The following is a 20,000-nucleotide window of genomic DNA, read 5'->3' as shown; positions in this document are numbered from 1 at the left end:
CATCCCACAGGGATACTCACCTGGCCTAAAATGAACTATCCATTTACTTAAAAAAACTTTTAATGTTTATTTTTGAGAGAGAACTTGTGCAGGAGAGGGACAGAGTGGGAGACACAAAATCTGTGAAGCAGGCTCCAGGTTCTGGGCTGTCAGCAGAGCCCAGCGTAGGGCTTGAACCCATGAGCCATGGGATGACCTGAGCTGGTCGGTCACTAACTGAACCACCCTGGCGCCCCTTCCTTTTCCCCTCACCATTAGAAATGTGTTAACGGTGCCCGGATGACAGTCCGTTAAGCATCACTACGGGTTGTCAGCAGAAGCTGCTTTGGATCCTCTCATCTCTGTCCCTCCCTTGCTCTCAAAAATGAAGATTTTATTTTGCTAAAATACAAAGTTGGTTGAATTTTTTAAATGTTTAGAGAGCAAGCACAAGCAAGGGAGAGACAGAGAGGAGCGAGAACCCCAAGCAGGCCCTCCATGATCAGTTAGAGGCTGATGTGGGGCCCAATCCCACAAACCCTTAAATCATAACCTGAGCCAAATGAAGATTTTTTTTTAATGGCACACCTGGGTGGCTCGGTCAGTTGAGCACCCAACTCGTGATTTCAGCTCGGGTCAGGATCTCAGTCTGTGGCATCAAGCCCCAGGTCAGGCTCTGTGCGAACAGCTCAGAGCCTGCTTGGGATTCTCACACTCTCAAAGTAAATGGAGAAGCTTAAAAAAAGTCACATGCTCTACTAGCCAGAAGCCCATCTGTATTTGGCATTTTGACTAGTCTGAAAAGGGGGTTAGAGTCCATGGGTTTTTGATGGCTGTTTAACACCCCCACTCCATAGCATCTGGGGTGTGGTTTAGTAGTCACCCTGTTAATCTCCTGGCGTAGACCTTGGGGCCCTTCGTTATTAGTAGGTGGCAGAGGGAATAAGGAGTACTTAAATTAGTGAATACCAACCAAAGCCCTTTCTTGGTCAGTTTAACCAGAGGTTGTGGGAAGACTTACAAAACAGGAGGGCCCACCTACTGGACTGGTGGTTTCTTCCCCAGGTTCACCACAGTCTCCAAGCCCCCACCAGTCCATTCGTTCAGCACAAATTCTATTAAATTATTGCCAATTCCAGAATCCATGCTCTCAACTGCAGGTCTCAGGAGGCCTGACCAGTGTGCTTCTAGCCTCTCTCCAGAGCACTTCTTCTGGAACACCTGATCTTCAGGCCTGCGACAAACAGGATAAGCCAGAGCAGATTTCCAACAAACCTTTCAGGTCACCAAAACCTGTGGCCAGGATTCTTGAAACCAATTTAACAAGCACTTCCACTGGGGGGGGTGGGGGGGATCTGGAGCAAGAAAGCCGGCTCTGCCACCCCCCGCCTGCAGTGGGGTTCCAGGAGACACACTCTAGGAAGTACAAGTCTGGCACCAGAGTTTAGGACTTTTAATTTGTCCCAAAGTTGCTGAAGCAAAAATCATGATAAAACATTCTGCTTTCCTTTACACCCCCCAACGCAAAAAAACAAAAACAAAACTATTTGTAGGAAAAAAATGGTTTTGTACATGGGAAGAAACAATATAAATTCAAAACTTACAGATAAGGATTAGCTCTATCACTCATCTCTTTAAAAAGTTTATATGAATATCCAGTCAAAACCAACAGGGTATCTCCTTTGAAATGTTATCTATACGAACTTCCAAGTAGACCACAGGACTGTATACTGTCTTGGAATGTCCTCAGAAGGCTCTGTCATTGATCAGGTAACAGAGTAAAAACCCCAGAGTCCTTTTCTTTCAAACAGAAGAGGGAAAAGACAGAGGGATGGAAGAAACTATTCAAACTTCGTCTTCTTTCCTTGTGGCTTGTGGTCTCCCCCTCCTCCTCTGCCGCCTCGGAAGCCTCCTCGCCCTATAGGAAGGCAAGATGGTAAAGAATGAGTGCAAAGCTGCCAGGAGTCCTCCCCTTCCCAGAATGATGAGTGACAACCTGGAGGCTGGTACAGGGAACCCTGCCTGGGCTCGGGGCACGTTCTGAAGTACCCATGCCACAGCGTCCAGTGCACACACGCAGAAAGGCCCCCAGGCTCCTTACCTCCAAAGCCTCCTCGGCCTCTGCCACCAAATCCCCCTCGGCCTCCTCTGCCGCCACCTCGGCCTCCAAAGCCACCTCTGCCTCCACCGCGACCTCCAAAGCCACCTTCACCCTTCGGCTTGGCCCAGTCCAAAGTAACTTTGTTTCCGTCAATTTCACCATCCTCCATGGCCTCCTTGGCGGCTTTGGCATCTTCCTCACTGTTGAAGTCTACAAAACCGAACCTGGAAGAGGCGAAATGAAATTCCCCATTACAGAACACATACTCCAAGCGGCAAGATAAACCTCACACGTCAGACAGGGACTCCACAGAAGCAGATGTGCTTCGCTGAGGAAAGACCCAAGGGACGGAGGAGCTCCCTATGGAAGGCTGAAACTCATTTTATCGACCCTCAGCAATGTCTCACACATCAGCAGAATATACCTCTGTGAAAACAGAAGATAAAATAATGCTAACTGTGAATTGTCTCTTCTTCTCGTGCGAATCCATAAACTGCCACCAATCGACAGAAAGGAGCTCAATGAGAAGATACACTAGAAAGGAGGTCTCCGCTGCATGGACGAGCATTTCCTTTCATCTTACCCTTTGGAGGACCCAGTCTCCCGGTCAGTGACTATCCTTGCCCGAACAGAGCCATCAAACGACTCCTTTAATGTCTCTTCTGTGGTATCCTCAGACAGACCTTTGACAAACAAAGTCTTGGACGGCTCTATGGAAGAAAGATTGCACATTTTACCTAAAGCCATAATAACAACCACCGATGGTAGCTTTTACCAACATCCAGTATGAGACTACTTTTGGAGAATGCTTGGCCTAGCAGATGTTAGCCTTTCACTTAAATATCTCCGGAAGAAAGGCACATAAAAGTAATGTAGCAAACTAGTGCCCATTAAAGGAAAAGGCATAGATCAATCATCTTAGTTTACACTGGTGACCAGAGCAACAGAGAGCCCGTCTCCTGCTTTGCAACGCAAATAAGACCGCAATCCCTAAACAAGCAGGCAGCTGTTACAATCATCACACAGGGCAGTAACCAGGGACAAATGTGCTGCTAGGAGACCTCGCTGGATCAGAACTTGACTATCTAGAGGAATTTTCTTGAGATTTCATCAGTTATGTTCTCAGATAATCAATCATCATATCCAGGATCCTTCACTCAGCAGCAACAGGAAAACAAACTTTCATCTCTAAACTGGACCAAAGAAGTAATGTGGCATAGCACTCAGGAGTGCCGACCCTCAACACCTTGTTAAACGTAACTTACGGCTTCTTGCGTTAGGTGATCCCCTGGGTCCCTGCAACTCCAGCCTGATTGCTCTGCCTTCAATTTCCCTTTTATTACAGGAATTTAAAGCTTCTTTAGCATCTTCAAATGAAGCAAATTCTATAAACGCATATCTGAAAACAAACAATATTTAGAGTCAGTTACCAAGCACATGGTTGCTATGCTGCCATCTAATGCCACCAAGGAGATACTTTTACCTCAAGGAGATACTTAAATGATGCTCTTTATGCCCAATTTGTGAGCGAAAAGGATTCAGCCTCCAGTAACAGCCAGGAAAACCTAATTTGACTTTTTTTTTTTTAGATATACACAAGGCATTCTTAAAGCCCATAATTAATATCCTAAACATACTAATTATCTTACCCTTTAGATTTGCCATTTTGGTTCTGGGGCACTTTAATAAAAGTTGCCTTCTCAAATACTTCTTGAAGAGTTTCTTCTGTTGCATTGTAGGAGAGGTTGCTTAAAACCAGAGTTTTTGATTCACCTACAAAGGAAAAAAAAAACAAAAACAAATGAAGACTTTGAAACAATGGTTCCCAAATTCAGTCATAGCTATAATACCTTATTCAAGAACTTCTATGACTAGGAGTTAACATGTCAACGTCCATGCAGGTGGACTTCCACTTGTCACTCATAATGAGTACGTATCATGCACTGTTATATTCCTGTTACCTAGATAGGTGAAATCTGTTTGTTTACCTGTTCTTAGAACAATATTCTAATTTTAAAATGCATACCATTTAAGTCACTTAAAGCATCAAACACACAAAGGAAGAGGTCTATGTTCTAATGCAAAATGACTTCATACAGCTCTCACTCAAGACACCGAATTACTATTATAGAGGTACACCTAATTTATTGGTTAACTAAAAAAAAAAAAGTTAAGATGCAAAGATGTCCCTCCATCAATCCTGGAACTCTGAAAATTCTTACCACTCCAAGTGCTATTCTTTCCACCTCTATAGTCTTGATTTTGACCTTTCTCTCCAGTATAATACAGGGAAATAGATCGCCCATCTATCTCTGTTCCCTGCTTTTCTTCCAATGTTTTCTCTGCATCAGCTTCTGTCTTAAATTCAATATAAGCAATCCTGCAACAGTAGAGAAAAAGACTCTATGAACTCACTTTTTAAAACCCCATATTTAAAAAACAACATGTTAACACAAACATTCTGATATGATCAAAAGAACCTTGTTTCAAATGAATACAATAAAAATGTTCTTAAGAATTAACTGAAATGTTCTGGTTTCCTGTCACGTTTCACTTGCCTATTACAGTTTTCCTTCCACTATAGAAGATTGCCAAGCATACCTAGATAACTTGTTCATGGTAACCCCATCCCACTGCATAACTGCTATTATTTACAAAGCTATGTACATTTCACAATACTTTGTATGCATTTGGAATCTTTTACAATCACCCTATAGATTGAGTATGTTATCCCCACTGTACAGATTAAGAAATTAAGGCACTGGTTAAAGGTTATTTCGTGCCAAATCACACACTCAGAAATGTGAGAATTTGAAAATTTCTTTTATAGAATCATAGAAATTCATTAATTTTAATAGACCTCAACGTTTCTTACACACAAAACATACCCTTTACTCTTTCCATCCTTGCTGACTAATCTGATTTCCACAGCATCTTCAAACACTTCTTTTAATTCATCCTGAGTAACTTTGTAAGGCAGGTTTTTAGCCAAAAGTGTTCTTGCATCTCGATCTAGATATAAAAGACAAAAATGAAGCGTATGGCTTAAAAGACACACCCTCCCTCCCCAAAGATCACCTAATGGAAAAGTTCTGCTCAATAAATACCCTGAGCTCCTACAATACACAAGGCACGGTCCATGTACGTATACGCTTATGTACATGTACAGAAATACGGAGATTTAGCAATAGCAAAAAAACACAAGCTGCTGTCACAACTGAAATCAAATTATATGTTGGATACTCAGAGCAGTGCTCAAACTAAAACAGGTGCTCAGTATTTTTTGAATTAAAAAAGATCACGAACATTAAAATTTGAAATATGACAAGTGGAGAGATAAAAGATAAAGGATACAAAAAGAGTAGTTGGGATCTTACGTAGCTCAATTGAATAGAGAAATCTCTGTATTAACCAATTTTTTTTTTCAAAAGAAGTCTACTCTTGCTCATCTGACCCGGGAATTTTAGAACACCAGCAAGCAGTGCATTTATCACTTGAACTCATTTAATTCTAAGGAAAATGAGGATAAAAGTTAAACTATTTACCCTGGCCAACTAGCTCCCAACTAGATATACAACCATTAACAAGTTAGAAATCAGTCATTACAATTACCCGAAGCCTTACATACCTTTCTTACTGTCTTTTCCCTTTGGTTTTTCTAGTTTAATTTCATTGCCAAAGACTTTTAAACCAGTGAGTTCCAAAGCCTTTTCCAGGTCTTCAGCAGATTCAAAATCCACATAGCCAAACTTCCTTTAAGGCAGTAAGATGACAAGTCCAGAATTACGAATGGGAAAAAAAAACCTACAGAAACTACACAATACCTTCTGGGCAAGCAGTAACACTAATGTGATGATGCAAACAAGATTAAGCAGAAAGAATCTATGGTATTAACAGAAGTTAAGGCTCTATAAAGTGCCGCTGCAGAGTGAGGTATCAGAAACTGATGCAAGTTCATTCTGAGATCATCTTTATTAGCCATATTGCTTGTTAACAACTAACAGCCACCAAAAGAATCTATTTTAGGAGTCCCCAGGTGGCTCAGTTGGTTAAGTGTTCAAACTCTTGGTTTTGGCTCAGGTCATCTCCCAGCTTTCTGTGTTTAAACCACACACTGGGCTCTGTGCTGGTAGCCTGGAGCCTGCTTGGGAGTCTCTCTCCCTCCCTCTCTCACTGTCCCCCTCTCCTACTTGTGCTTGTTCTCAAAACAAAGTTAACAAAAATCTTAAAGAACCACTCATTACAGCTCTTCAAATCCAAGAGTTTAAGATCTTCCTAGAAACACAAGATTCAAATCTTGTAACTCACTAAAAATTATTTAGTGATGCAACAAAATATAAGGGAGACTTTAGGAACTTCAATTTGGGATTTTACACTTTGATAATCTAATAACATAATTCATTAATAGCTAATCTCTGAAAACTTGCAAACCCAGGAGTAACGTGAAGAACTTCCCCATACTCACCTAGACACACCAATTCTGACATCCACAACAGCAAGATCATTTTTAGCAAAAATATCACTGATGCCGGTTTTTAATTCAGGAGCAGACTTGCTGAAGTTCAGGTTTCCAACAAAAAGGTTGAATGATGTAGTTGGTTCTGTACCTGTACAAAATAGGAATTCAAGTTAGCCTATTTGTAAAGTATGTCATGAAATTAAATTTCCAGTGCGAAATGTCTACACAGAGCACATCAGACATCACAATATCACATCAGGTTTCAGTATTAAGTCCCTTTGCTGTTCATCACTTGTGCAATCAGGTGCCACACAACCCTCCCCTACTCCCCATTCTGCAAGTTACCTTCTACTTTCTGTTTCTTGGCTTCAGGAGCTGCTTTCTGCTTGGCCATTTCCTTCTTTCGCTTTCCAGGTGCTTCTTTGACAGGCTCTATACACAAGATTTTAAACAATCTACGTTACACCATTGAAGTGCTTCCCCTTTTTTCCCAAATAAACTATACATTTTTATCACTGTACTTCAGAATCTAACTTGATTACCTTCCTCCTCTTCTTCCTCCTCCTCCTCCTCTTCTTCCTCCTCATCATCCTCCTCTTCCTCATCATCTTCATCATCCTCATCCTCCTCATCTTCTTCTTCATCTTCATCCTCGGCTGTGCTCTTAGCCTTCACAGGAACAGCTTTTGCAGGGGTTTTCTTTCCTTTGGCTGGTGTAGTCTCCATAGCTTCTTCTTCAGAGTCTGAAAGAGATGCAACTTAGTCAAAAACTCAAGAGAATTCTTCCCAAACCAACATTAGTTCTTGGAAAATCTAAAGGAAATATAATCCTATCCAAAGCAGCACCAACATGCAGAAAGGAGTACACGTATCAGTTGAAAGCAAAATGCTACCTTATTAAAAATACTAATATAAAAATATAAAAATAACTAATATAAAAAACAAAACATGACATTGTAAACATTTTCTCAAGGGCAGGCAATCATTTTGGGCAACAAGACTAGTGTACCACAAACACCCAGAAAGTCCCAGGAAGGATTTTCATCTAACTTCTAGATTGTCCTAGAATATGTAGCATCACTACCAAAACCTCTCCTCTGATGTGTCGTATAAAAAATCAGTCCAAGAACAAAAGAACCCCTTACCATCGTCATCTTCATCATCTTCATCTTCCTCATCGTCTTCATCCTCCTCCTCCTCGTCATCCTCCTCATCATCCGAGGCAGGGGCGGCGGCGGCCTTCATCACTGCTGGCTCGAATTCGTCCTCATCTTCATCCTCGTCTTCCTCTTCTTCATCTTCACTGTCTTCCTCATCTTCCTCATCACTGTCTTCCTTCTTAGCATTCTTACCATTCTTTGCTCCCTTGGCTGGGGCGGCCGCTCCTTTCTTACCAGGAGTTGCTACCAATGCCTTGCCCGGTGTCGCTCCCTTCTTGCCAGGTGTTGCTACTGCTTTGGCTGGTGCAACGGCTTTTTTGGCTGGTGTGGCTGCTGCCTTTTTGCCAGGGGTGACGACTGCTTTCTTGGCTGGTGTGGCAACTGCCACCTTTTTTGTTGGGGAAACCATCACCTTCTTTGCTGGAGTTGCTGCAGCCTTCTTGCCTTTTTTCTGAGGAATGATAACCTGAAGAATAAATAAAACCAAACATAAATCTGTTTCCAAACCCAAAAAGGGTGCCTTGGTCCCATGAGCAAGTAAGGTACTATTCTCACACTGGTTCTGGCTCAAGACCACATGCATTAGATGTATATCAGCGTGTTAAACTACCTTCCATGTGCCTGAAGTCAAAGTCTTCATCTTCAGATAAAACAAAATACTGAAGCAAAAGAAATCACTCTTAACAGTTAAAATACCTCTGAATTCCTGTACTTCATCCATTATAACTGCATTTATAGTGGCACAGCCCAATATGGACTCTGACAACAGACTGTCTGGACCCTACCTGCCACTTTGACAGCCTTAGGAAAAGCTTAAATTTTAAGCCTCAACTCTTTTTCCTCTTCTGTAAAGGACAACAGCATCAACCTCTCATACGGTTAGAGACCTAATAAGTTGGCATATCTGTTAGAAGTCTTGCAATAAAAAGCTCTACTTGTTAAGTACATCATTTAGGGTTCTCACAGCGGGTGCTGGTATTAAAGCTCATTGAAAGCTCATTCTTAGAACTAGAAAATAAAATGAGTAACAAACAGACTGGTCAGGCCCTGCAAAATTAATACAAAGAGTGAGCATCTTTTTTGATAAAAACTTCCATTCATCTACATGAAATTTACTCAAAGCCACTTTCTACTCACTGTTAGTTTTATCTGGTAATGAACAGTAAAACCTTTATTAAATTCTAAACGAATATGGGCACAAATACAGTGATTAGTGGTCTTTACAGTGAGCAAACAGTAGCCAGGCATGCTACCAGGTTAACACACAAGAGAGGTGGCAACCCTCAACCCATACCAAGAGGTTAACAGTAACTAGCATTACAGAGCTCACAATCATCTTGGGCGCTAGGAAAGGAATCTGGCAAGGCTAACCTGAGACCTGAGACCAATGCTCAGCAATGCCACTTACTAGACAGTTAATCGTTCAGGCTGTTTACTCGTCTAGTACGTGAGCCTAACATACTGAAACCAGGAAAATATCACGATTTAATATAATATCTAACACCAAACTCTACAGAGAGCACAGAAAATGGAGACTCTAAATCTTTTCTGTCAAATTCACTCAAATACTTACCCTATATCTCAACATGTCAATGAAGAGCTTGGGAGACAATCATCTCAGCAGGTCATGGATGAATGAATATAATTTGCTTTTTGCCAGTATTTTCAGACATCTGATACCACCTGTTTTAATTCTCCATTTCGTAGTTTAACACAACTCTGCATCAAGTTGTATATAATTACCTCTTCTCCACTGCTATCATCATCTTCATCTTCTGACATTTCTTCATCTTCACTGTCTTCTTCTACCTCCTTGGGGGGAGGAGCCATTTTCTTGGGGTCGCTTTGATTTTTACCAGCCTAAAACAAACAATTAGCACATCACACCTCCGACATCGCATAACACTCATATTTTGCCATCATTCTTCAGAGTAAAGTCATCTTTTTTTTAACCCTATTTTCAGACTGCTGAAATAAATATTGACACGTGAACTACCACCTAAACTAGTAAGTACTGAGGACAACCGTAAGGCAGGAGACTCTGAACCCCGATCCCCCATTTTCCGTGTGGTTTACAAAAACCACCCAAGAATGAGAAAGACAACTTCAAGGAAATCATCTCCCTCCTTTTGCCTCCATGAAACACATCTGGTTTTAAAACTATACTTCCAAAAGCAATCGCTATATCACAGATGGTTCAAACAGTATAAACTACAACTGGCCCATTTTAACGGCCAACCCGTAGCTCTTCACCGCGGGGGGGCGGGGGGAATGGGGCGGGACTACCTTAAAAAAGGTTTTGGTTCATTCTGGCACCACATCCTACACTCTCACCTGATTCCAAATTCGGGATGGGGAGGCTCTTTAAGACAGCTTTTTTTTAAAAAAAAAAAAAAAAAAAAAGCACGACTGCCCCTTACAACCTTCGGTCTCCCGGTGAAGTTCTCCTTTCCCGTGGAAACCCCGCCCCTTCCAGACCCGGCGGGGCCACGTGAAGACACCTCGCAGGTCACCATGTGCGCGCAGCACAGCACAGGAAGCACGAGGCAGGGCATCCTCCCGGAGCCCACCTCGCCCCCGCCCGTCTGGCTGGAGCCGACATCCCGCAAGCCACAAGGCCTCCATCTAAAGCAGTCCCGCCGCTCCCCCGCCTCACGGCCAGGTCCCCTCAGCAGACGCCGGGACACACGCGGCGCGGCCCACGTGGCGGGCCGCGCGCTGGGGCACGTGCGTCAGGAGGCGGGGCCCCGTTTCGGCCTGTCGCAGGAGTTTGGCATCATCCCTCCGCCCCGAGCCCCAGCGCCCCCTCCCCACTCAGTCTCGAAGTCTTTCCGCGCCGCCACAACCACCCGCGAAACCTGCCGAAGCCCCTTCACCTCGCCACCGAACAGCCAAAAGCCGCGAGACCTTCCCGCTAACCGCGCGAGATTTCCCGCAGCATGGCGCCCTCGAACGCGCCCGGGACGGCGCGCAGGCCCTCCTCCTCGCGGCGCCGCGCGCGCCCTCCTCAGAAAGCAGGCCTCGACGTCCATGCTTGCGCAAGCAGGCTTCTTACCTTTGCGAGCTTCACCATGATGGCGGCTTATGCCGGTGGAGTGTGTGGCGGGCGAGTGGCGCAGACGAGTCCAGAGGAACCCAAGCGACGGCGATGGCGGCCGCTGGTACAGAATATCCCGGAGCACGTACGCTTGGCTGCCAGCTAGAGCTCGAGACTGAGGCGAAAGACTGAGCCTGCCCAGTAATCGCCTCTGGAAAGGCGACGACGGCGCCCTCGTGACTCCGTCTCGACCAACTAGAGGTTGCGTCCGACCTATGGACCAATCGCGAGCCTTTACCCAAGAACGGCGTGGGGCGGGGCGCAGGCGGGAGTGGGCGGGCCGAGGCGGCCACGGGAGGGGGGAGGGGATTCGGTGGCGGCGCCCTGGGGGTGGGACTCGCTTTGTGCAAGGCTGGTGCTGATTGGCTAGTAGGCGCGCGGTTCCTGAAGAGCCTCTTCGCTGCCCGCGCTCCCGGCGCCTGCGCCGTGGGACGGACACTTTTGGCGCCGCAAGTTCCCGAGACCCGGGCGGCTAGATGTGGGTAGTGTCAGGTTCCTGACTGTGTCGGTGTCCTGTCTACTCGGGGGCGGGGGCCTTGGAGATCTTGGGCGGCCCCGCGCGCGGCTCCAGCTCGCTCTCCACTCTGAGCCGCCCGGCGGCCGTGGAGAGAGCAGTTCACCCCAGTTTTCCTGTTGATGAGCCCGAGACCTCCGGAAATAAAGGGACCGCGAGGTTCAGAGCGCCCGCGTAGGAGGCGCACCTCAGCCTCGCCCGCCAAAGAACCCGGGCCAGAAAATCCCCATCCGCAGGTGGTTCTCTCCCGGGCCACGTGCCTGAAACCGCCTCCTAAGAGCTGTTAATAAAGACAGTCGCGTGTGTATGGACAGTGCACAGACATCACATTCAGTGTCAAGTAGCCTCATGAGCTAGGTATTTATTTCAATGAGGAACAGGTCCGGAGAAATAACTTTCTGGTGGTCACCGGGTGTTATAACTTGGGTGGGCAGAGGAACTTGGTGAGGCCAAACCACAGGCCAGCGCTTTGACCACTCACAAGTTCCCCTTTTGTTACTTGGGACTAAAACGTAAGTGAAAATGTGACTTGTTAGTATCGCCAAATGGTCCAGGACTCCATCAAAAGAGTCAAGGAAAGGTTCCCTCAATGGCAGAGGTACAGAAGTTTCTTTGGGTGGTGCTTTTGCCAGTTATTCTGATGGGTCACTGTGGGGAAACAGACTTAACCCACAGCACTTCCTTCAGTATAGAGCCTGCCTGGGATACATCCCGGACATCTGGTATCTGCATGTTTCTGCAAAGCCAGGATACCTTCAGCTATGATGATATTTCCCCAATTGAACTGATGGCCGAGTTCCCTCCAGAGATTCTAATTAAAGAAGTTTAAGTTGGGGACCAGGATTTTGTATTTTAACAAGGGCCCACGGGGATTCTTGGGAGCAATCAAGTTATTTTGCAATGCTTAACTAGCATACTCCTGGGACTGAGGGTGTAGGAAACCCACAGCTAGCCACTGGGGCTCTGATCAGGGAGGAGGTTGGGGCCAGTTCTGGAGTCAGCACCCTGCTTTCTGATCTCTGGAGATCCCCTGAGGAAGTTCATATTTTGAACTCTGGGATGGGGACCGAGGGGACACTTTCTGGATTACGGGGCACAGAAAACAGCATGGGGCAAGGCGAGGTGGAAGAAGACGACTCTGGTGTTTTCAAGCAATATGGCACAGAGCAAGATTAGGGTACTCATAGGAAGAGGCTGGAGAGAGGAGCAGTGGGCATGATCATGTGACAATGTCCTACAACTCTTGGTATGGCTGGCTCCTTGTCATTCAGATCTCAGTTTATATCACCTGTTAAGAGGTTCTCCCTGACCCTCCAATGAAAGGTGTCACTCAGGGACTCCCTATCACATCACCCTAATTGAGTCATCTGCAAGAACTTCTTACTGGCATTTTTCTTGGCTGTTTATTGTCTGTGTGCTCCCTCCTTGGCCATGAGAACATAGACGTTGTTCTCAGCTGTGTTTCTGGCACCTAAAGCATTGCCCTACACAAGTAGAGGTGAAAGGTATTTGTTAAGTGAATGAATGAATGAGGTAAAAGAAGTAGTGGGAAGATTCGGTGTTGTTTAGTGTTCAAGTGCCTTGCTTTGGAGTCAGTCTGGGATAGAAAAATAGTCATGCTTAACATTTATACAATGCTTACTAAGCTCCAAACACTAGTCCGGTTCTTTGCATATCGATTCATTTACTTTTACAAGAAAGTTATCTCTGTTTTACAGAATTAAGGCATAGAGAGGAAATTAACCTGTCCAGGGTCACACAGCTAGTAAGTAGAGGAGCTAGGACCATACTCTGCCATCCCAGGTTCTTTATCTATGAAAAGATAAAGATAAGAGGGGATAAGAATAGTACCAGCCTCTTGGGTCATAATGAGTATCAGGTGAGATGCTGCATGTCCTTTTTGAGGGCACATAATAAGCCCTTAGCCCTCAACTAACATTAGCCATTGTTATTGTGGACAGATTTGGTGACCCAAATAGAGAGAGAGAAAGGATCATTTATTGCCGGTATCTGTTGAGTGTGTGTATGTAAGTGGAGGGTACAAGCAGGGCCATGGGTTTGGAGGGAAGCTAATGAATTTAGCGTTGGACATGTCGCGTGCGTGAGGGATCCCCGCTGCTTCAGACAATTGGCTCTGCAGGGATGGTCACTTAGCCACAGGCACAGGTGGTACGAGGAACGTACCCAGAATAGCAGCTATAGAACAAGGAGAGGAGGAGGCCAGGCAGCCCAGGCCCGGTGGTGACAGACATCTTGGAGGGGGAGAAGGCCCCGAGGCAGAAGCAGAGCGAGATAGGGGAGTTTTAGAAGCCAAGGGATCAGCGGGTTTCAAAAAAAAGGAAAGAAAGAACAGTGTCCGGTGTCACAAAAGGGTCAAATGAGGTGACGTCTGAGGGAGTCTGCAGGATTTGGTATTGAGAAGTGACGGAGATTTGGGCAAGACTTGCTTCAGTGTGCGGGGGGGAGAGGCCACACTGCCTGGGATGGAGAACCGACTGCGCCCAGTGAGGGTGCCCGGTAGGAAAAGCTCCCAGGGGAGAGGGAGTGCTCCCTCCACTGCCGCTGCCAGGAGGAGGTATTTGTACGGCCTGTGGGGAAGAGGCGGTAGAGGGAGACATGGAAGGTCAGAAAGGAAATGAGAAGACAAGATTAAGTGAGGAAGAATTCTAGAATAAAGGAGCCGGCCACCCCTTGATACCGACCAGTTTGAGAGTAAAGGTAAGAGCACCTGTGTAGCTGCCCAGTAGGTGTAAACCGGAATGTGGGCCGAGGGGCGGGGGCAGCGAGGCTTAACTGTCAGTCCGGCACTGTAAGCGCCTCCCGGGTGCCCACACAGTGCCTGCTGCATAAAAGGTGCTTAGTAAAGGGGCATCTGGGTGGCCCAGTCGGTGAAGCATCCAACTTCAGCCCAGGACATGATCCATCTTGCAGTTTGTGGGTTCTGCCCCATGCTGGGCTCTGTGCTAACAGCTCAGAGCCTGGAGCCTGCTTCAGATTCCGTGTCTCCCTCTCTTTCTGCCCCTCCCCTCTCCCCGACTCTGTCTCTCTCTCTCTCTCAAAAATAAATATTAAAAAAAATTTTTTAAAGGTGCCTAGTAAATATCCACTCAATGAATCGAGTGTGGGTGTGAGAATCATGGTAGCTCATGTCTGTTGTCTTCTAAAGGAGAAGGAGGGGCTGGGAGTTTATAGAGCACATAGTAGAAGAAAAGGAGCCCCCCAGGTGCCCCAAAACTAAAATCTTAAAAAAAAAAAAAAAAAAAAAAAAAGATTTTGCAAGGGAATGTAAATTGGTGCAGCCACTATGGAAAACAATATAGAGGTTTCTCAAAAAAGTAAAAATTAGAACTACTGGGGTGCCTGGGTGGCTCACTCAGTTAAGCATCCTACTCAGTTTTTGCTCAGGTTGTGATCTCACAGTTTGTGAGATCAAGCCCTGCATGGGCTTGGCACTGACAATGTGGAGCCTGCTTGGGATTCTCTCTCCACTCCCCTTTCAAAATAAATAAACATTAAAAAAAAAAAAATAGAACTACCATATGATCCACCAATCCCATTACTGAGTATATTTCCAAAGGAAATGAAAACAGGATCTCAAAGAAATATCTGCACACCCATGTTCATCACAGCATTATTCACAATAGCCAAGATATGGAAACAATCTAAGTGTCTGTCAATGGATGAATGGATAAAGAAGATGCGGTATATATACACAATGGAATATTATTCAGCCATAGGAAAGAAGGACAACATGGATGGACCCTGAGGTTATTATGCTAAGTAAAGTCAACCAGACAAAAACAAATAATGCATGCTATCACTTCTATGTGGAATCTAAAAACAACAACAACAAAACCTCCTAGAAACATAGTCGAAAAGTGGTTGCCAGGGGGTGGGGGGTTGAGGAAGTGGGGAGAGGTTGGTAAAAGGGTACAAACTTTCAGCTAGAAGATGAAGGTCTGAGGATCTAATGTAAAACATAGTGACTACAGTTGATAATACTGTATTACATAACTGAAATTTGCTCAGAATAGAACTTTCATGTTCTCACCAAAACAGAAGAGACAAATATGTGAGCTGATGCCTGTGTCAATTACCCAACTGAGGGAACCCTTTCACAATGTCTGCGTACATGAACTCACCCCACGATGCATACACTTTAAATACCTTACAATTTTAAATGTCAATTATACCTCAGCATTGAAATTTAAAGGAAACACAGAGCATCTAAAAATAAATAAAAAATAAAAGGTGAGTACATGCCATGTGAAATAAGTTGCTTACAGCCAGAACAAGGAAGAGCAGACTATTGCTTTGAACACAGGATGACACACTTCAGGGTGGACCTCCCTAGCAAGGCCCAAACACATTGGACCTTAAATGATAGGAAATTGTAGTCTGAACCTGCAACCAGTGGCAAATATGAAATATGAAATATTGCCTCTTCACTCTGATCTTTTGCCTCTGTGTTTTTCATCTATTAAATGAAGGCAGGAATTATTTTTCCCTTTTCCAAGGATATCCCTAAGTATTTTTTTAATGTTTATTTTTGAAAGAGAGAGAGAGAGAGACAAAGCATGAGCGGGGGTGGGGCAGAGGGAGAGGGAGACACAGAATCCAAAGCAGGTTCCAGGCTCTGAGCTGTCAGCACAGAACCCAACGCAGGGCTCAAACTCATGAACCATGAGATCATGACCTGAGCCGAAATCGGACGCTTAAGCAACTGAGCCACCCAGGCGCCCCGATATGGCTAATTATTAAGAGTAAAGAAAAGATGGCTCAAATCCACGTCCTCAGGGGTTCTAAATCTGAGATTCTGGAAAGGAAACCATGTCTACCCAGATGCCCAGAAACTTCAGTAAGGCTATCCCCAGTTTTATTCTCTTGCTGCCGTATCCCAAAGCTCCCTAACCTCTGTCTATCCCTAACCTGTAACCAGGACCCCAGAACCTACATAGAGTAGAGTAACAGAAGCATAGGAGTTTTGTTTCCAAGTGCATTTTTTTTTTTTTTTTTTTTTTTTTTTTAGTTTTCTAAAATGACTGCTTTATTTGTTGTATTGCAAAGCACACACACAGTATAAAGTTCAAAAAGATACCCGGTAAATGGTGTCCTCCCTCTCTGTCCCCTGGCTACCGTGTTCTAAGACAGTGCCAGCAGTAGCCTCTTGCGTATCCTTCCAGATTCCGCCAATGCGTTTACAAATAGACATGTGTGTATTTATTATATTTTTTAAACATTTTTAATGTTTTATTTATTTCTGAGAGAGAGAGAGAGAGACAGCATGAGCAGGGGAGGGTCAGAGAGAGAGGGAGACACAGAATCTGAAACAGGCTCCAGGCTCTGAGCTGGCTGTCAGCACAGAGCCCGACGTGGGGCTCGAACCCACGAACCGTGAGATCATGACCTGAGCCGAAGTCGGACGCTTAACCGACTGAGCCACTCAGGCACTCCTTTATTATATTTAACACAAATGCTATGTACATACTACACACTCATTTGAACGTGGCCTTCTTTTTTATTAACTAGATTTCTCTTGTAACTCCGCATCAGTGCACACAGAGCTGCCCCATTCTTTTCAAGAGCCACGGACTGCTCTTCCTGTGGGAGGGTCCTTTATTTAACCATCTGTCCTTATTGCTGGGCATTTGGGGTTGTTTGCTACGTGGTTCTCCGACAAGACCGCCATAGTAAATAAACTTTGTAAATACTTTATTTTGCACATATACAATTATATCTATAGAATAATTAACTATAGAAGAGTGGGCCCAAAGCCTTTCACATTTTGTCAGGTGCTTTCCCAAGTGTGGACTTTGGTTGGGGTTCTTGCAGGCAGCTCCAGCCGAGGGTGATCCCACCTGCCCTGGCCGGCTGGGGTTACCTGCTGCCGCCCCGAGCTCCAGGTCTGAGACAGCACTGTACACTGTTGCAGAGGAGGGATGAGATGGGGGAGAGGTGTGAGGTCACCACCTCCACTGGGGTACCACTCTAATTCTTTTCCTTGAATTTTCTTTTTTTAAATATTTTCTTTTTTTCCTGTTTAGTTTTGGGTTTTTTTTTTTAATTTTTAATGTTTTATTTATTTCTGAGGGAGACAGAGAGAGACAGTGTGAGCAGGGGAGGGTCAGAGAGAGAAGGAGACACAGAATCAGAAGCAGGCTCCAGGCTCTGAGCTAGCTGTCAGCACAGAGCCTGACGTGGGGCTCGAACCCACAAACCATGAGATCATGACCTGAGCCGAAGTCGGTCACTTAACCAACTGAGCCACCCAGGCGGCCCCATGTTTAGTTATTTTTGAGAAGAGGGTATAGAGGATCCGAAGTGGGCTCGATGCTGACAGCAGACGAGGGGCTTGAACTCATGAACTGCGAGATCATGACCTGAGCAGAAGTCGGGACGCTTAACTGACTGAGACACCCAGGAGCCCTTCCTTGCATTTTCATACTAGGAGTGTGACCAACTTCTGACAACAGCCTAGGGCCTCGGGTACTGCCTTGAACAGCCAGTGGCCACCTCTTCTGCCCACTGCCTGGCACAGACCCATTACTCAACCCCACTCCCCCCGCACCTGTGTGCACTGAGGTGCCTACTCTGAGCATCCACGGGCACTTCTGCACCCCAAGACCCAGTTGGCCACAGTGGGCCTCATATCAGCATAGGGGTCCCACCGCCCACCGGAAGAAGCCTATGCATCTTCGAAAGGGTAAATTCCAATTCCCAGATCCGGCCTCCAGGAACCCAATGCCTCAGTTAGGCTCCAATGAGCAAAGAAAAATTTCCTCAGATATTTATTTTTTTTTTAATATTTTTATTTATTTCTAGGATAGAGAGAGACAGCGTGAACAGGGGAGGGTCAGAGAGAGAGGGAGATACAGACTCTGAAACAGGCTCCAGGCTCTGAGCTGGCAGTCAGCACAGAGCCCGACGCGGGGCTCGAACCCACGAACCGCGAGATCATGACCTAAGCGAAAGTCGGACGCTTAACCGACTAAGCCACTCAGGCGCCCCAATTTCCTCAGATATTTAAAACAGGGAGGTGTGTGTCTGTGTGTGTCTGTGTGTGTATATGTGTGTGTATGTGTGTGTGTGTGTGTGTGTATGTGTGTGTGTGTGTGTGTGTGTGTGTGTGTGTGTGTGTTTTAAAACAGGGAGTTTAAAGCAGGGAACTGGTTGGCTGAATTGCCGAGAAGGCAAATGGGGGTGTGGGGCACAAGCAGGAAGCTGCAGCCACCCTCAGACCAGGGGCCCGTAGAAGGCTAGTCCACTGAAGGGAAGGCCACGGCGGAGGGACCAGGGGAGCAGCCCAAACCAGAGGGCCGGCACTCTGAGTAGGGGGAAGGAAGGGAAGGGTGCAAGACAGCAGGGGGCACCCTACTGGCCTTGAGAGGATTCACAGCCTCAACTCCAGGGCTCCAAGCTTGCTGTGAAGATGGGCAGAGCCAACTTCCCTTTACCAACCCAAACCCTGCTTCTGTTCCGTGGGGCCTTCAGATACTGTCCAGAACCCTTCCTCCCTCACTAGGCCTTGCAAGGTGTTTAGGCCAGTGTCCCCATGTGTGAGGCGACCTGTGCAGGGAGGCCACCCAACCCTTGTCTTCTCTCACAGCCCGCAGCCAGCCCTCAGCTCCCACCTCACCAGTGGCCACCCTTGCCTCCGAGGAGAGGAATCCTGTATGACAGCCGTCCTGGTCCCAGCAGGGGCCCAGAGAGTCTTCCTGGAGCTCCCAGGGCTCAAGGGCTCTCATTCCCACCGCCCTAGCACCTACCCAGCCTCTTCTCTCCAGGGCCCCCCACATCCCTCCACTCCCTCTGGACTGTTACCCTACCCTCCCCACTTCACAGGGAAAAACAGACCTCCCCACGGCCCTCCCACAGCCTAATTTACATCCAGCCAAGTCCTTAGCTCCCCTTCAAGGCTCCAGGGACACTGGAATCTTTTCTAAAACAACATCCTTTCTCCGCAGCCCCTCCCCGCCTTCTCCTGGGGGCCCAGGGCGTGATCTCCTCAGCCACACCTTCCCTTTCAGCACCTCCTCTCCTCTGTTGTCCTTCACTGGAGCCAGCTTCTGGAATCATTGAGAAAAGATGCTGCCAGTCCCTCTCAGATCCTGCAGGGGCCTCCAGCCCCAAGCTCTGAGGGAACCCCACACGCCCTCTTGCTTGCTAGCCCAAAGGACACTTTTATTTATTTATTTGTTTGTTTTAATGTTTATTTTTGAGAGAGAGAGAGAGAGAGAGAGAGAGAGAGAGAGAGACAGTGTGAGCAGGGGAGGGTCAGAGAGAGAGGGAGATACAGAATCTGAAGCAGGCTCCAGGCTCTGGGCTAGCTGTCAGCACAGAGCCCGACACGGGGCTCGAACCCATGAACTGTGAGATCGTGACCTGGGCTGAAGTCAGACACTTAACTGATTGAGACACCCAGGTGCCCCCCTAAGGACACTTTAGACCTTATCTTTCTGAACCTCTTTGTGGCTTCTTTCTCTTGCCCGCAACCTCTCCTGCCTCCCTCCTCCATTCCATTCTCTCCTGGGATCACCTCCAGGTCCTCCATGGCCACAACTCCCTTCTGTGTACAGCCCCGCCAGGCGGGGCACCTTCTCTGGTGACAGCAGCCACCTCCCAGTGGAGGACTGCCACTCAATGATGTGCAAAGGGGGGAGGGTCTCTCCAGGAGCAACTTCCTCTTGGGC

At 46.3% G+C, this 20,000-nt stretch overlaps 1 protein-coding gene and 3 non-coding genes across 5 annotated transcripts; all 4 read right to left on the bottom strand.

Moving 5' to 3' along the window:
• Positions 1-1,415: 1,415 nt before the first annotated feature.
• NCL (nucleolin) lies at positions 1,416-10,934 on the bottom strand. 2 transcript variants are annotated; one of them, XM_039234554.1, is made up of 14 exons: positions 10,755-10,934; positions 9,443-9,559; positions 7,685-8,165; positions 7,082-7,282; positions 6,885-6,971; positions 6,546-6,687; positions 5,709-5,833; positions 4,969-5,092; positions 4,303-4,460; positions 3,730-3,853; positions 3,346-3,479; positions 2,664-2,790; positions 2,174-2,304; positions 1,416-1,897 (listed from the first exon to the last, which is right to left on the bottom strand). In XM_039234554.1, exons 1-14 carry the CDS (start codon positions 10,770-10,772, stop codon positions 1,821-1,823), a joined length of 2,046 nt encoding a protein of 681 aa, XP_039090485.1. In that variant the 5' UTR covers positions 10,773-10,934; the 3' UTR covers positions 1,416-1,820. The 2 variants fall into 2 exon arrangements, with proteins under 2 accessions (XP_039090485.1, XP_039090484.1); XM_039234553.1 differs by having other exon boundaries at positions 2,081-2,304; positions 10,755-10,933.
• LOC120233398 lies at positions 2,477-2,611 on the bottom strand. Its single transcript, XR_005528810.1, has one exon. It is a non-coding gene; the product is annotated as a small nucleolar RNA SNORA75 (small nucleolar RNA).
• On the bottom strand, positions 3,146-3,226 carry LOC120233392. Its single transcript, XR_005528806.1, has one exon. It is a non-coding gene; the product is annotated as a small nucleolar RNA SNORD20 (small nucleolar RNA).
• LOC120233391 lies at positions 6,770-6,838 on the bottom strand. Its single transcript, XR_005528805.1, has one exon. It is a non-coding gene; the product is annotated as a small nucleolar RNA SNORD82 (small nucleolar RNA).
• Positions 10,935-20,000: the final 9,066 nt, after the last annotated feature.

The sequence above is a fragment of the Hyaena hyaena genome, unplaced genomic scaffold (assembly GCF_003009895.1).
Source record: "Hyaena hyaena isolate Hyena2069 unplaced genomic scaffold, ASM300989v1 scaffold_86, whole genome shotgun sequence".
NCBI lineage: Eukaryota > Metazoa > Chordata > Mammalia > Carnivora > Hyaenidae > Hyaena > Hyaena hyaena.
This window is presented reverse-complemented; position numbering and strand designations above follow the sequence as displayed.

Bases quoted from the DNA above. Each gene is read 5' to 3' on its own strand.
- NCL (XM_039234553.1), bottom strand. The intron at 6,688-6,884 runs GTAACTTGCAGA...TATTTTGTACAG, and splicing joins CAAGAAACAGAAAGTAGAAG to GTACAGAACCAACTACATCA. The intron at 4,461-4,968 runs GTATGTTTTGTG...CTACTGTTGCAG, and splicing joins AAGGATGGAAAGAGTAAAGG to GATTGCTTATATTGAATTTA.